At 44.4% G+C, this 16,843-nt stretch overlaps 1 protein-coding gene across 1 annotated transcript; it reads right to left on the reverse strand.

Annotated features, from left to right (window-relative positions):
• Positions 1 to 2: 2 nt before the first annotated feature.
• Positions 3 to 15,069, reverse strand: CFAP100 (cilia and flagella associated protein 100). The gene is made up of 15 exons (XM_054280987.1): positions 14,985 to 15,069; positions 12,731 to 12,814; positions 12,260 to 12,366; positions 10,854 to 11,043; positions 10,200 to 10,267; positions 9,399 to 9,562; positions 8,746 to 8,826; positions 7,966 to 8,144; positions 7,751 to 7,889; positions 7,003 to 7,051; positions 6,284 to 6,435; positions 5,471 to 5,606; positions 4,741 to 4,943; positions 3,223 to 3,316; positions 3 to 2,305 (listed from the first exon to the last, which is right to left on the reverse strand). Exons 2-15 carry the CDS (start codon positions 12,750 to 12,752, stop codon positions 2,243 to 2,245), a joined length of 1,647 nt encoding a protein of 548 aa, XP_054136962.1. The 5' UTR covers positions 12,753 to 12,814; positions 14,985 to 15,069; the 3' UTR covers positions 3 to 2,242.
• Between the last annotated feature and the right edge of the window lie 1,774 nt (positions 15,070 to 16,843).

The following is a 16,843-nucleotide window of genomic DNA, read 5'->3' on the forward strand; positions in this document are numbered from 1 at the left end:
GAGATAAGAGCTAAATTTTGCAAGTGTTTTCCACACACAAAGAAAAGGATTGTTTCGGCCCCTGTGTTTGGCAGAAAACCAGAATAAAGTGTCACATGTAACAAAATTAATGTTCTACGTCATGAAAATGAGATGCTCTAAAATCTTTGTTTTAGAAAGCTAGATTCTAAATGTTAACTTTAGCTGTGAATCAGTTTGTAGCTCATGTTGAGTTTCTCCCTTTCCTTGCTCCTGCATCCCAAATACTTTGCTGAATTCTTCCAGCAAAACTTGAAAAAGAAAACTGCAATAGAACTGTACTCACTGTAAGTGATTTGCTAAGAGTCCAACAGCATCTGAGACAGGTTTGTTTTATCTTTGTGTTCCCTTTTTTGGGAGGAATGTTGACGGTCATGTAAATTTAAGCACCTTGATTTTTATCTCATCTATAAACCGCTGCCAAGTTACCTGTGAACTGGTCACTACTTTTTTATTTAGGGTTGTTTGGTGTTTTTGTTTTTTTAATTGAACACTGTTAACATGTGTTCTTTATTGCTATCCCAGAGTGTCAGATGCACCTGGAGCTGGTTTACAAAATATGCAGTTGTCAGAGTATTTTATGGGGGGAAAAGAGTTGTTACCCAGGAAGATTTGCCCCTGAAAAACTGCAGTTTCTCTTGGGGGTGGGGGGAGAGGTTGTATGTACTCTACTTACCTGGATTGCAGACACCTAAATAAGTATAGGGTTGTATAGGGAAAAATAAACCACCTTTGGTTACGTTTTAAGGTAGTAATTTAATTGTTTCCTATGGTGATGTTCTGAATGCCTGTAAAAGTATGTATAGGAGTTTGATAAAAGACTGTTTGTACTTTTTTTTTATTCTCAGTGAGGTGTGTGTATGCACGTATGTGTATTTTCTTTTTTTTTTACAAAATAAGATATGTCACAGAGGAGAACGTTGTGATCTTTTTAATCTTGCACATATTTATTTATTTTACAGTTATACTGATGTTAAATTCACATGAGGTTGTTCAGAAATGCTTTTACTTCCTGTGCCTTTTGAACTATGTATGTGTCCATTTAAATGCTTTTTTGATTGCAGACTTGGGGAGGAAAACAAGCATACAGGTTACAGTGAACTTCAGCTCCTGATTTGTAGGCAGTATTATATCTCTGGTTGAACCAGCTTTATTTTTCTATCTTTAGCCTAACTGAGCATTGAGGTCTCTCTGTCCCTCTCACTCTGAGTTTACAGCTTACATCCAGGGAAAGTCTGAACCCTCTCAGGCTGGGTTTTCAAACCAGTTGGTAGCTGAGATCTGCTGGTGGCTGTGGCTGCAGCACAGAGTCCCCTCCTGAGAGGAGGAAGGATTGAGGAGGAATTGTGCTGAGGGGTCACCGTGCTCTCCCTGGAAGCTGAGACACCTCGAGCTCCCAATGCCTGCATTATTCTGTTCTCAAGGACCATACCAGTTTGTAATCCATTAAAATGGCCAAGGAACACTCCATCTTTTTATGGGACTTGCAACCAAATCTTTCTACTTCTGAAAATGTACCTCACTCAGCTTTGTAAGTGAATGTAAAGTGCTAACCTCTTGAGGGCAGAAACTTGGATCACTTGGCTAGGGCTCCATTGCTGGCAATGGATACCTGAAGAACTGCTGGTGCAAAAGGGTTAATAAAGCTTTTTTTTTATGGTCACTTTGTCACTGGGTATTGTTCTTTGCATGGATGCATCTGAGACAAAGCTAATTACTGGCAGCTTGATTTCTGCAGGGAGCTTGTGGTTTTCCTTCAGTTGTGTATTCTCCACCATAGTGGGGTAGAGTCTCTAATGGCTTTTATAGTCCTTCAGAAGACCTGTGATTATCGTAAATATCTATGAGGTACCTGCCTTGGCTGTGCCTTAACAAAGATTGTCACCTAGGACTGTCATTGATCTCACTGCTCAGGTTTGTACAGGTAGTGCTATTGGCATCAAAAACTGAATGAGAAAAGAACTGGTGCTTAGCAGGAGCTTGAGAAGCAAAATGAGAGATTTTTTTATTTATTTTCATAGGCAAAATACCAAAGGAGGGGAAAAGGGGTTGCAAACTTTCCCTGTAATCTTAGGGTAGGAGAAGGAAATTTCATGGGACAGTCAAGTTCAGCTGAGCAAAGACTGACAGATTGTAGAGCTAGAAAAGACTTCTAGAACAGCATCAGCCCTGTAAGCTGTGGTTAAGGCTGAGCCATCAGGAGAAATAATACAATTGTTCTTCCTTATCTATTTCCTTGGCTGTTCTTCCTGGCAGATGGCTTGGAAGGGAAGGCCACTTTCTTGTTCTGCAGAGGAGGAAGAGGCACTGATCAGTGCTTGGTGTCTGAGCAGGCACTGAAGCTGCTCTGTGCTGCCAGCCTGGGAGGGGCTGTGGCCCCTGCCCTGTGCCCCAGGCAGCTGCAGGGTGTCTGCACAGTGAGCTTGCTCTACTGGGAGGTGAGTGTGAAGCACCTGAAGGCTGTGTGTGTGCTCATGCTTCAGCTTCTGCAACTCACTGCTGTACCTACAACTGCTTTCTGACTAAAGCCTCATTAGTCCTGTGCCAGGAAGAGGATGGGAAGTTGAAATCCAAAGAAATTTTCTCTGTTTTCTCTTGGCTAAAGGGGCAGGGATTCATGGCCCCTGCTCCCAAGTCACCTGTGCTGTCACTGTGACAGAACCAGGGTCTCCTCATGGCTGTGCTGACCTGGGGAAGGTGCAGCAGCAGCCATGGCAGGAGCTCTGCATGAGCCTCTCAAGGGGCCAGAGCTGAGTGTGGCAGGATGTGGAACATGTCAGGAAAGGTGTGGTTTGATGTGGCTGAGCTGATCTAGGGCCTTGCTGCTGTCATCAGGAGTGTCCTGCTGCTGCCCAGTTCCTCATTTGCCAATTTTCATGCTTGGTTTAATACAACCAAGGGAATGAGTTGAAATGAGCTTACTGAGAACCAGCAATTAGTGGAGAGGGTCATGTCGTTGGGAGAAGGATGATGGAAGGACACTGAACTGGAATCATGTGCACTGTGGCTGACTTCCCAGCAGTGGCCTAAGTTACATCACTACTGCAAATTGGGTAAATCCTGCAAACTACACCTGCCTGTAGGTGCCATCTCTACACAGCTTTGGAGGCCCTACTTTTCCCTTAAACATTTGATATTCAGGTACCCCCAGCTTCTCCAAAGTGAGCTGTGAGGTGAGGTGTTTCCACAAACCCCTGCACTTACCTTATTTTCTTCAGGTACCTGTGATTTTTCCATATCCCTTTTCAATCCTTCATCCTGCTGATGCCTTGCTTGTTTCTGCTTTTCCTCTCTGAGCCTTTTGAAGAGAGGGAATAAAGGATGGGTTAAATGCAGCTTGCAGCTGCACCAGCTGTGCTTTTGGCACACAGCATCAACATCTAACATAACATTTACATCACACCTTCCATCCAACCACTGGAGCTCAGGGGTTGGGGCACACCTGCTGCTGGAGCTGGTGGCTGTGAAGGGTCAGAGGGAAGCACTGCCTGCAGCTGGTCCTACTCTTTCTGGAGTGAGGGGATGAAAATGAAGTGCTGGAACAGGACTGGGCTCAAGCTATGGAACACTGGCGCAGAGAAACTGGAGTCTTAACCATGTAAACTTGAGGAAAATGTTTAATGCTCTTAGTAGGGTTTGTTGTGTTTTGGTTTTGTTGGTATTGTTTGTGTTTTGGTTGGTTTTTGGGTTTTTTTGGGTGTTTTTTTGTTTGTTTGGGGTTTTTTGGGTTTTAAAAAACTTTTATTTTTATTTGGGGTTTTAAAAAAATTATTTTATTTTAATTTTATATTTATTCATATTTATATATATATATTTTATATAGAAAATAAAAAATATTTTTATTTTATATATAAAATAAAATATATTTATTTTATTTTATTTTGGGTATCTTTCCTTAATTATTCTCCTCCATCCCCAGCATAGAATAAATGTTTTTCATACTTATTTTGCAGTTTAAGAGTGCAAACCTATTCACAGAACATCAGGAAGAGGCACCATCCCTTTTCTACTACACAGCTGAATAATGATGCAGAGAAAGAGAATAAGCAGAACCAAAATGTCACTGTCTGGCTTTAAATCCTCATGTTAATCTGTCTGATCCACTTGAGGATGGCCAGATGCAGTCACCAGTTCAGTTATCTTTGTTATTTGTGAAGTGAAATTTTGTGTAACTGCGCCTATAAGAATGCGTTGTGTCTTGGGACTTACACTGACTGTGTTTATTGCTACTATTTAATCTAGTAATACAAATTAAAATTAAAAGTTTTGTAGAAGAAACAATTCAAAGCTGGAGTTGTTGATAAATGCCCTTATGTACGTATTAATGTCTGACAAAATATATGGGCAAGGTGGACTGAGGTTTAAAACTTGAGGTTTAATTTTCTATTTATTCAATTTAAATTTTGTTACTGAAATTGTTTTCTTAAAATTACGATTCTCAGAATCTGGTTTTGTTTGTGGGTTTAGTGTTTTCTTTTTTATTCTTCTAGATTTTTCTGCTGTAGTTTGCAGGTCTTTTCTAATGCAGCTGTGGGCTGCAGTTCACTGATGAAGAGATGCAAGTACTGTGAATGTAGAACCCTTACAGAAGTAAAATTGGATGGATTGCTTTAATGGGATTTCAGATTGCTGCTACAGGGTTTTTTTTTTTGGGTTGATTTGGCTCTTTCAGCTGTCAACACTTAAAATAGAGATGTTTTCCAGAAGAAGGTCTTGCCTTACCTTGCCCTCTGTTCCCTTCTTATGTCTTTCACAGCCTTTTCTATCTTTGCTGCTGGGATTCTCTCCACGCTGTCCAGCAAATCAATGAGCTGTTTTTCTATGACCTTTAACATCTCTACTGTTGGCAGGTTTGCCTCATTGTCTCCAGTGCACTGGAAATAAACTTCCTGCACCTTCTTGTTCAGGCTTGTGAGCACTTTGTCCTGGAGGTGACAGGAGATATGGTGAGTGCCACAGCTGGGTTCTGCCAGGTGGAACCATAACATCCCTCCAAAACCAAAGGAAATCTGTGAGGGAAACACTTTAATCCCCTCAATAAGACTCATTTGCTTGTTTCCTGGCTGGCCAAGGGCAATGGCAAGAACAGATGGCTGAACTTGTCCTGTTGGTCTCATCCTCCCAGCTTGGCTGTGACCTGGGTCAGGTGGCACTGCCCAGCTGTGTCTGGGAGCCTGCTCCCACCTGGAGCAGACAGATTTGCCCCAATTTGCTGCCTCAGCAGTGCCCCAAACCAGCCTTTCCATTGCTGGGAAACAGCACTGATCCCTCCTCAGTGCCCCCCTGTGTGCTCTGTGCACCCCTGTGTGCTCTGTGCACACCCCTGTGTGCTCAGTGTGCTCTGTGCACACTCTATGTGCTCTTTGTGCTCTGCTCCCAGGATGGATGGGGCTGGGGGAGAGGAACCACTTGTGCACATGTGAACCGCCCTTGCCTGGATCCCAGCCTGTACCTGGTCATCACCTTCGTGTTCTGCAGGGGAAAAGAGCTGAACTTTGAGCTTCAGCTCGGCCACTTTCTCCTCTTCCTTGGCCACGGAGGCTCGCAGGGTGTTCACCTGCTCTTTCAGCGCTGCCAGCTCCTTCTCCCTGGAGGGCAGAGAGAGGAGGTGTTCGGGAAGGGCAGCTCCGGAACACACGGCTCTGCTCCCCGCAGCCTGGGCTGGTCCCTCTGCTGCCGGCAGATGGAGGTAACACTTCAGCCTTTCCTGAAAACCCGGGGAACTTCGGGGTTTTTAATGGAAAAGCAGTTACTGTGCTGGTGAAGGGGGGGGGAGGGGGGGGAGAAGTAGCATTGCTAAGCATTCAAGATTTTGTAAATGTAAAAACTACATTTTAAATGGGAATATATACGTCTATCTGACATTGACACTTAGATTACAATGGCACATGATGGGTTGGTTCCCTACTGCTTTCCTCTAGGAAGGTTTTGCACTGAGTCAGCATTTGCACTGATGACTCCAGGAACTGCCTTATTTCTTTCTTTGGTCTTCCATCATGAGAATTGCACTAACATTGACTCCAGGATGCTCAGTGCATCATTCCCCACTGTGCCTTGAGGACTAAGGAATTAGTCCCAAGCTCAACTCTTACCTCCTAAATTAAGCACATATGGGACACTTTCCTAGGAGCTCAAAGAAAGACCCTGCTGTGTGAGCAGCCTGATATGTGTCTGACAGTGAGGTGTCTGTGGGGGCATTGGGGTCACTTATGTCTGGAAGCTGGACCACAGGGACCCCTTCCATCCCCTGCAGGGCCACACTCACATGCTTTCACGTGTGCTGATGAAAGTCTGCTGGACCTTGTTCCAGCTCTCTGCAATATCCTGGGAGTTCAGGACAAAGGATAAGTTCTCATCCAGCATCTCCATGAAAGTATTAAGCAATTGTTCAGGATCAGTGAAGTAGAGCTCAGGCTCCTAGAGAGGAAAACATGTAATGAGTCTTTTCCCTGCTCTAGATGCTGTTCCACTGAACTGTGTGGAGATTGGTCTGCACCAGCCCTGGCTATTCAAATGTTCTTTCATCTAGAGAGGTCCATGTTTGTTTGTACATGGACATCCTTCCTGCTATGTGTGTAGTTCTACTCTGCCTCAACAGCTCACCCCCAAAACAAATTGCATTTTGGGGAGTAAAAAGTATTGCAAACATCAGTGTTTGGGAAAACTTCAATTTCAGACATAAGCCAGTAACTGCACTAATTGAAAAATCTTTCATTTTATGATGTCATATCTCACTGGAGGATGGCAAGCTTAGAGATGATGGTAGGGTTTTGGAAACTGGAGGAAAGTTAAGCTAAGGTATTTATAATATGTGTGAACAAAAGTGTGAACATTCAGGAATGTATAAATGTACATTTATAATTTGTAACTACAGTAACTCCTCAAAATTGTAACTAATGGTTAGAAGGTGATGGAAATTAGTAACACTGATAAGTGACACAGGACAAACTGAAAATGCAAATTTTTCAACATAAGACTTCTGACCTCATCTTCGTCCGAGCTGATTTCACTCTCTGCATCCTCCAGTGAACTTCTGAAAAAGCATTTTGTGTGTTAGGCCCTCAGAGAAATGACAGCTCAGAGGGATCTCATTAGTGACACAGGAACATTGCTATTGTTCCCTGCCTCTGTTTACTCCTCTGCACATTCCCACTGTGGGATATTGAGGGGTCAGTAGGGTCGGGGGGCCACAAAAACAAACAGCACAGGAGCTCCTTCTGCCCATGAGCAGCTGCCTTTAGTGCTGCCCTGGGCTGTGCTGGCCATGGGGCTGCAATGACACATGAACCTGAGCTGAGGGTGTTGATCCAAATGCCTTTAAACTCACCGGGAGTGAGTGTAACTCACTCATTTGTTTAGTGCTTCTCCCTCTGCACAAGAGCTGGAAGAGGGGCAAGTGATTCTTTGCTGCTGTTGGCAGCTCAGTCTGCTCATCACTTCCACTTTTACCTGTGCCATGAAGGGTTAAAAACCTCTGTTTGCATTGTCTTGGTGACAGCCCCACTTGGGCAGGGTCTCAGCAGAGGCTCTGAGGATGGAGCTCACTTGGAGCAGGCACACAGGACTGACTTGCACACTGACAGCTTTCTGTGCTATCTGAGTTTGCTCCAATGAGCCCCAGAACCTGGAATGCCCAGCCAGGGTGAGCAGCAGGATCCCCCTGTGCTGGTTCCCAGTGAGCTCAGTGCTCTTTTCAATCCTTAATCCTTTGTTTGCATCATCTGGTACTTACAGGTCTCTTGACAGAAGAGGCTGCAGGAAGTGTTTCAGCTGTGGCCTGAGATCGCGTGCCCTGAAATCCAAACTCTCTGAGAACAGCAGGGAGCTTGGAATATCCGTGAAAGTGACACTGTGGCCACTGGGACCCTGCTCTGGAGACAAGAGGAGGTGCCCACTTAGAGCCAGGGGCTGTCCCAGCAGCAGCAGCATCACTCTGCTGGCACTCACCCTGCTCTGTGCTGGAGGGAGGTGAAGCCCTGCCTTCATTCCTGGGTTCTGTTTCCTTATCCTTTTCCTTTTTGTGCCTTTTTCCGTGCTCCTCCTGCCACTCTTTTGGAGATAGCTGGTAGAGGATGTCCCTGTACATCTTGTACTCCTGCAGGGTGTCCTCAAATCTGGAGATGTCACTGGGGTGAGAGAAGTGAACAGAGGTTGTTAGCAGGGAGGGAAGCTTCTGATTGAACAGGTTCTTTCTCACTCTTGATATTCAGTTTCATCCAAAGAAGGGGAGAGAGGGCACATTTTTTCATGGATATGCAAAGGCAAAAGGGAACCTGCCCTCTGTGCTCTCTATGGTTTCTCATGTGGAAACTGATTCTCAGTTGTCTGGTCATATCTCTTGCTATGGAACTGAGCTTGATAATTTTTGAATTTTTGCTTGAAAAGGAATGAGAATTTTTTTCCAGCTCAGCTCATAGTGATAATCATACTTTTTTTTTTTTTGTCTTTCCCTAGGTCCCCATTAAAATGCATTGCTTAGTTTTGTTTGGATTTTAATCTGATGCTAGGCATTTAATTTTGGGGTTGGAATAGCTATACTTTAAAAAAAATGTAATTAGAAAACTAGATTAGTTGTTTTAGAAACAAAGCCAGCATCTGGAAAACAAAAGCCAAAACATTTTGATCTTAAAATGGAACATTTTTAGAAATCTATCCCCTGCAAGGACCGTGAAGCTGTAGCACTGTAGAGGCTGTTAAAGGTGAGGCAGGAGTAATGAGCAATCTTACCTTTGGATTTTCTTTATTTCAGTTGTGAGTCCCTGGATCTCTGTTATTTTCTTTGTCTTTGCTGAGGTTTCTCTTTTGGCTCTAGGAAAGGATGCACAGACAAGCCATTAAAAAATTTAGCAGTGAGTAGTGAATTGAGGTGCCTATGAAACAGTGAAAAAGATGTGATATGAGCCCTACAAATCTGTGTTATAAATGTATCCCAGGACATGCTTGGCTCTGCCTGAAGACCCTCTTGTCCTTGGCAAAGCATTGCACCCCAGTGTTGAGGCCTCCCTCACTGGCTGCTGCTCACCATCAGTTGCAGCTGTGCCCCTGTGATCCCTGCAAAGGGCCAAAGTGCCCAATTTCCCTCACTGAGGGGCTGGGCAGAGGCATCTCCCTCCAGTAAAGAGTGTTGTGGGAAGAATGGAAGTGGTGGGGCCACCAGCAGGTTCCTTGCTGCCCCCAGAGCAAGGGCTTTTGCAGTGAGGGCATTCCCTGGATGTTGTTCTCCTTCCTCCCTTTTACTGATTGTGTGGGGAGAAAGTGCCACCAGAACTGTAGCACTGGGAAATTCAGAGTGTTCAGACAAACCCTGCAGGGAGGTCAAGCAGCAGATTCCTGTGCCCAGAATGAAACAGCACAGTGGTGGTTCCTTCAGAGCTCCTTACTTTCTCAGTGCTTCAACAGAGTTATTGTGGTTCTCCTTCAGGAAGGCATCAAACATGGCAGCGTCCTTCTCCATCCTTCTCTCAGCCTTTTCCAGCTTTCTTTCCTCATCCTTTGTTATGTTCTCCATCTTTTCAATCTCCCCTCTCTTCACTGCAATGGTGTGCTGAAATGAGCCCCAAAGGTAACACAGTCACGTCAGCTGGGTGGTTTTGAAGGTACATTGGTTTAGCTTTCCAAAATTCCCTGAGAGTTGTGGGCAGAGAGGGAAAGGATTTCAAACTCAGGTGTGTGACTTAGTGCAAGCCAGGTACATGGAGGCCAGGAGGTATTTCAGAAAGATGATATTAAATAAGCAGTGAATCTAAAGACAGAATTCAGAAGTCCGAGCACTGCATTAACTCCTGGCTGACAAAGATTGATTCAGTTGTGTTACAGCTCAATAACAGATGACTAATGGGAATGTTTGAGCATGGTTACTCCATTCCCTCATGTTGAGTTCAGAGTGGCTCCCAGACACAGTTTATGTACTGTGTAACTGTGCATCTCACAAATGGGATGCTTCCATAGTGGCTACTGAATGATGGGAATGACCTACATTCCTTTATTCCTTGGCTGGGAATTACTGGGCTACAGATTCTGAGGGGCTGTGAGGCAGGAGTTGGACAGTCAGTTCATGAGCTCTGATGTGTGCCACCTTGGAAAGATCTCCAGGCATTGATCTCAGGAGAATAAACATCAAAACAAAGCAACACAGGGAAGAGTAATTAAATGAACAAAGTAATGAGCTAAAAGCCATGTACCTCAAGAAAAAAGATCTGTTTTCTGTCCTGTAGGTAGCCATGGAAGGTCTCCCTGTCGAATTTATAATCTGAAATTAGAATATAAAGTTGCTTAGGCTAGAGAGGGGGAAATATGGCCAGGGCAAAACACAATGAATATGTAGGCTACCATGAGCATGGATCTGGCTGGCACGGGAGTCAGCAATACTGATTATTGTATTATAGTTAAAACCTTGCTTAGGATCAGTTTCATATGGATTTTCACAGAGTAAAACCAGGGAGAATGGAGTGGACAATCTGGTCCTTTTCCTCTAGACACTAATGACAAATCTACTCCTCATGTCAGAGGCAGAAAATCTAGGCCTGTATCCATTAAAATCCAACTTTAGGTTGGCTTAGTAGAAAGGTTTCCACCACACAAGGTCCCTCAGCTGGCTACAGCTCACTGCTGCAAGGCTGGTGGAGCCATGAGGGGTGGCCCAGGCTCTGAAGGTAAACACCTGAGCTGGAGATGGCTCAGCCACGCAGGGGCTGGCAAACACAGCACAGAACTGTCTGCGTGGCCTCCCCAGGGTCAGCCAGAGCCAGCTGCCCTGCCCATCCCCTCTCTGGCCTTTGCTCTGGGCTGTTACCCAGCTGAGCAGCCCCACTGCAAGGACAGTGCCTGTTCTCCACCTTTTTTCATGGCCAACTTCCGCGAGAGCATCTCCTGCAGGTATTTCAGTCTCTCCTCACTGGTCGCCTCTTTTCTGCTCTCCTCTTCTTCCTCCCTTTTCAAAGCTTTCCTCAACCCACTTTTTGCCTTCATTTTAGTGGAGTAAGTAGTTTTCTCATGGACTTTCATGGTCTTCCTCTTTTCACGTTCCTGTGAGAAGTCAGATACGTGACTGTTTGATCCTGTGCTTTGTGTGCTGTGGTTTTTAAAGATATGAGTAAGTTATTGACAGCCTGGAAACTTGCAGTGGTGATACCCTGCTGATGCATATTTGCCTAGTTTATCTGACTAATCCCAATAATATTCTCTCTTGAGGCAATTGAAACACTAAATTTCTTAGCACTTGTTGTCATTATTCTGTTGATTTGTATTCTGCATCCATCCACCAGCTGCGCCAGTCTGTATCCACTCACTGTCCTCATTTTTCCTTCTTGGGTTATTGCTGTGAGCAAATGGAAATTTTCTGAGATTCATCCTTGGAGTCCCTTGGTTAAAGGGGAACAGCCAACACTTAACCAACTCAGTCCAGCTTCTACAAGGACATTTAAACCATTAAATTCAGATTGAGAAGATCTATTCAAACCCACTCCAGAACCTTCTGGAGGGTAAAAGGTGTTTCTGCTCAGTGCTTTCACATGGACTGAAGTGTAATTCAGTGCTCTCTGCACAGTTTGGGCCTGGATTAGGGTGAGGACATCACTCAGCAGACATCCTTAGTGCAATGCTTCCTGAGCTCTTCCCCATAATTGTCTAGTGCCCTTCAACCCAAGCTAAAACCAGACTGTGTCAGTCCCCGTCAGTGTGAGGTGAGGAGGCCTTGCTTTAGACCTCCTGCTTCCTTTCACACTGTGCCAGGCTGTGCAGCAGTCAGACCTCCCAGAGATCACAGAATCCCAGAAACGTTTGGGCTGGAATCTTTGGGATCGTTTTGCTCCAAATCCCTGCCATGAATGGGGGCACCCCACTAGATCAGGTTGCTCAAAGCCTCATCCAACCTGGCCTGGAACAGGGATGGGACATCCCTGACATCCTTGAGCAACCTGAGCCAGTGTCACCACCCTCACAGTAAAGAATTCCTTCCTAACATCTAATCGACATCTTTCTTCTCTTAGTTGAACCCTCTCCCCCTTGTTCTATCACAATCTGCTTGTGTAAAAAGTTGCTCTTTTTTTATAAGAACCTTTTAAGTATTGAAAGATCACAATCAGGTCTCCCTAGAGCATTCTTTTCTCCAGGCTGAACATCCCCAGCTTTCCCATGAAGAGGTCTTTGATCTCTCATGTGCTGAATTCTGGTATTCTGTTGGGTGGGTGCCTGCCTTAGTAATTGTTTATTATACAGTTTAGCCTAAAGCATGTGTACATACCTCCTGTGCCTTCTTAATTTCCTTGTCTCTCATTGAGAAAAGTTCAGTGTCTGTTGGGAGCTTAAATGGATTTTTCATTGGCTTTTTTTCATCCTCTTTTGTGCTTTCTGGGAAAAAAACAAACACAAAAACCAAACAGAAAAAACCCAGGATGAGGATGTAGAAGATGTGAAGCTGAATATCTGGACCCAGTGCAAAGGGAGTGGGATGTGCTGGGTCACACCTGGAGTGTGGGCAGATGCTGGATCAAGGGCAGGGAGCTGGATTGGGCTTCTGGGAAGGCAGTGACAAAACTGAGACCTCTGTGTGGTTTATGTCACTTGGCCATATCTGATGATCAACAACAGCATTTCAGACAGGGATTTTTCTGTCTGTAACTGTTTTGCCCATTTCTTCTGTTTTAGGGCAGAAGAACTCTGGGCCTCTCCTCTGAGCTGGCAAGGAAACATTGCTGGAGCATTGTGTCCTTACCTGACACAAGGTGAGTTTCCATTTCAAGTTTGGAAGAGAGACTTTTAGTTGTTGATGCTGTATGTCAGGATGGTGTCTTTGACCCTGGCCCAAAGAAAATCATAAATCAGTCAGCTGGGATCTGCCAGTAATTGATGTGATAAGTTTTACAGCAGTGACAGGCCTAGGGGCTTTCTATATCTTAACCACTGAGCCTTTAGTGCCTGTAGCAATTAACAAAAAGCTCCATTAAACTGGAAAACACATATGTTCTGACCTCCAGAAGATGTTCATCCCTGCCTTGTGTGAAAGCTGTGTAAGACACAGTCCTCCTTACACATAAACTGATGGGAAAGCAACAACAAACAAATTTGGAGACAGCAAGCAACCCAAGTCCCTTGTCTCTTTTTCCACCCAGTCACCAGTTCTGACCCACACCCATGCTTTTTCATCCTCCTGTCACTAGCTCACAAGCTACATTTTTACTCACTAAAGCTCTTCCCAGTAATTGCTTCAGCATTGTGGATTTCTTGCAATAAGCATGAATGATTGTTGGACAGCACAGACACACTTTGCAGAGCTCTGTTGCCTTTCATTTTAGGTTGGCAAACTGTTGAAGGTTATTTTTTTGTTTCTCTGGTCTTTTTGTAGTTTTTGCTATGGATCCTAAGGGACAAGCCAGAGTGGGAATGATCTCACTTACAAAGAACAGATAGAGCATTGTTAAAGCTATCCTTTAATCACCAAAGGCAGCAAGCTGGGCTTAGTGAGGTATTAGTTCAGTTGATGCAATTCTGCTGCTGGCACCATTCCTGACCTGCACTGCTCTGAGATGCTATAGAAAATATCCTCTTCTGCTTGCACTAGTTTTAGGGCTATTTTAGAGCTTCAGTTTTTGCTCTGAAGAGCCTCTAGTTTTTATATATTTTGAGCTAAACTCATCTGGCCTAATTTCCATGCCTGTCCTTGGTGCTTTGTGTGTTTTCTGCAGCTGCCCAATTAGTACTTTATTCTTTGGAGGTGTCAAACTTTCACTGCTGATGAGACACAGAGGCTGAGGTAGAATTTAGGCTTTTGAATATATCCCAAATATTTTCACTCTCCTTTTCAGCTCTTGAAGTACATTTACCAAGAACCTCCTTGACTGTTACTTGGAGTTGAAACCTCTGACCTTTGCTTAATTTAAGGGGATATTTTTCTCTAGGGTCTCTCATCTACGTCCTGGAACAGCATCAGCCCTGCTGCTGATGTGAGTTTTGGAGAAAGCCCCATCAGGGCAGGGGTGGGCAGGCAGTCAAATGCCCAAATACAGTTTGTGAACCTCACAGAGCAGCAAACACCTGGAGCTTCAGCCCTCAGTGCACACCTTGATTTCTGTAATCTAAAGCTTTTATCACAAGAATTTTCTTTTTCCTGTGGTTGATTTAAATTCCTCCTACAGGTAATGAGTCTGAAAAGCAGGACTAGACAGTGGCATATGGAAAATAATTGTCAGTGCAACCTCAGAGATAAAAAGTGCTTTATGATAGAATTTTAGCTAAGTATAGGAAACTGTATCTATTATTAACTTATAAATATTCATTTTATTAAGATATTTTTTGTTTGAGGTTGCTGGGTTTTTTTATAGGTTGTTTGCACAGCATTTTGGAAACAATGCCAGAAGCTACAGAAACCCTAGCTCTGCTAATTCATAATTATTAAACTCAATAATGCAAATTAAAAAAGCTTCATTGCTAGAATAATTTGGCATATATTTCACTGCCTCTGACATTGTATTCCAGTAGCTGTGTACCAGTAGCACATGAATCAATAGATAAGGCATTGAGGGTTTTAATTCACTGAAACCTTTATTCAGTGCTTTTTCCTGGCATCAGGCTGCCGAGCAAAAAAACCCAACAAACCAAAAGCAAAAACAACAACAAAAAAACCACCCCAAAACCCCCCCAAAAAACAAATGAACAAAACAAAACCCCCACAAAACAAAACAAAAAGCCAAAATAACTATGCAGACGGATCTAAAAACTAGTGCAATAAACCCATTCATGTTCCCAGAGCAGAGGGTGTCACACATCCGTCCCTAGCAGATTCTCTGCACACCCTCCTTGCCCGCTGCTCTACAGTGTCTCACACAGAGGTGTCACCCAGCGGTGTCACCCTGGGGTGTCACCCGGAGGTGTCCCTCTCACCCAGCAGTGTCCCTCTCACCCACCGGTGTCACCCAGGGGTGTCCCTGTCACCCAGGGCTGTCTCTCTCACCCAGGGCTGTCCCTCTCACCCAGCGGTGTCCCCCAGAGCTGTCCCCTGCTCGGGCCGGGCTGTGGCGCTCGGAGCGGGGCCGGGGCAGCGCAGCCGCCGCTGTTTGCGCTGCCATGGAAACGCGCGCTCCCGCCGCTCCGTGCGCGGCCACGGCAGCGCGCTCGGCTCGGCTCGGTTGGGCCGGGCTCGGTTGGGCTGGGCTCGGCTGGGCTGGGCCGGGCTCGGCTGGGCTGGGCTCGGCTCGGCTTGGCTCTGCTGGGCTGGGCTGGGCTCGGCTCGGCTGGGCTCGGCTGGGCTCGGCTGGGCTGGGCCGGGCTGGGCCGGGCTGGGCTGGGCTGGGCTGGGCTCGGCTAGCCTCGGCTCAGCTCGGCTCGGCTCGGCTCGGCTCGGTCCCTGGAGGGATGCAGGGACAGCTCCCCGCAGCCCGGGCTCCCCTGACCCGAACCCCGGGATGATGCGGGATGCGGTCGGTGTCCCTGCGGGCGCTCTCTGGGGCTCCCGTGCGGGTCTGAATCTCCCCCTAAAAGGGAGAAAACTGCTCTGCTGAGAGAGTCTCCCGGCCTGGCTGGGTTCTCTGTTCTTTATTTCATTCCCCCTTATTTCAGGCCCGGGAATTGGGTATTTAACCCAAACAGAGCAGAGGGTTGAGGAAATGGGAGTTGGGGCTCCTGTTTGTGGAATGAGCGTAGTTTATCATGTCCTAATCTTTGCCGTGGTCTGTGTTTTTGCAAAGTGTGAACAGCCACAGTTTGGAGAGTGTGGGATGGGTGAACAAAATGCCATTTACTGAAAGCTGCCCAAGTAAAAAGTGCTATAGAACCCCCAGTGTCACCTTCTGAAATATATAATATAATATAATATAATAGTATAGTATAGTATAGTATAGTATAGTATAACTTATAATATATATTATATATTGTATTATACATATATCTATATATAATATAATTCTGTAGAGGGTTTGACAAGATATTAGTTGGTAAAAAACAATTTTAAGGATATTTTCCTCTATTTTTAAGGATTTTTTTTCCTCTATGTTTTCATAGAGGAAAAGATCCTTAAATCCCCTTATTTAACCTTTCCTGTTTCTGAGAAGACCAAATTGGTTCCAAATGGATCGTTTTCCACTTTAGACCCTTTATAATCTCTATAAATACAATTTCAGTTTTCAGAAATAGCAGTTTCTTTCATTTACTGATAGATTTCCAAGCAGCTTTCTCTGTCTGAATAACTCATGCAATAAATAGCATGAATTTCTGTAAGTGCAAACTCCCATTTGATTGTTAGAATTCTTTTCTGTAATTGCTGATTATCAAGAGACTGGATTCAGGCAACAGAAGAAAAATGCTTGTACAGAAAGAAATTTTTTCGGCACATGAATGCTTTGATTTCTAGCAGTGATGCAGAAAACCATAGTGCTATCTTTAGTATATTTTGAGATATTTTCCAAATGCATTGAGGAGTATATATAAAAAATGACATCACAGAATAATTTCTATTACCAAAAAAAAATTTAAAAAATTAAAATTCAGGAGTAAATTGTACTAAAGATGCATATTTTCTAAAGGCTTAGTATGAAATGGTCTTTGTTCAGAAACGACAGTTTATTACAGAATTGTGAACTTGTGCAGTGGAAACATCACAGAAATAGATAACAGAAACTGAAGACATTTGAACAGCTCTGGCTTTGTCTGGCACAATCTCTCTATCAATGAATTAAACATTTGTACATCCTCTACTCTGTTCTAAACTATCCTTGCTAACCAGTTATTTCCCAAAAGTAGAACAGAGATTATTTAAAACCAGAGATGTATTTTGTGAATTCTTGGAAATGTGCAAGCTCTTCAAATCTTGGTTCATTATTGGTTCACATGCCAT

The sequence above is a fragment of the Melozone crissalis genome, unplaced genomic scaffold (genome assembly GCF_028551555.1).
Source record: "Melozone crissalis strain CALT ecotype California unplaced genomic scaffold, PUWL_Pcris_2 ptg000029l_1, whole genome shotgun sequence".
Lineage (NCBI taxonomy): Eukaryota > Metazoa > Chordata > Aves > Passeriformes > Passerellidae > Melozone > Melozone crissalis.

Bases quoted from the DNA above. Each gene is read 5' to 3' on its own strand.
- CFAP100 (XM_054280987.1), bottom strand. From the start codon at position 12,752: ATGGAAACTCACCTTGTGTCAG. The intron at 12,367-12,730 runs GTAAGGACACAA...TTTTTTTCCCAG, and splicing joins GGAAACTCACCTTGTGTCAG to AAAGCACAAAAGAGGATGAA. The intron at 8,145-8,745 runs GTAAGATTGCTC...CTCTCACCCCAG, and splicing joins GAAATAAAGAAAATCCAAAG to TGACATCTCCAGATTTGAGG.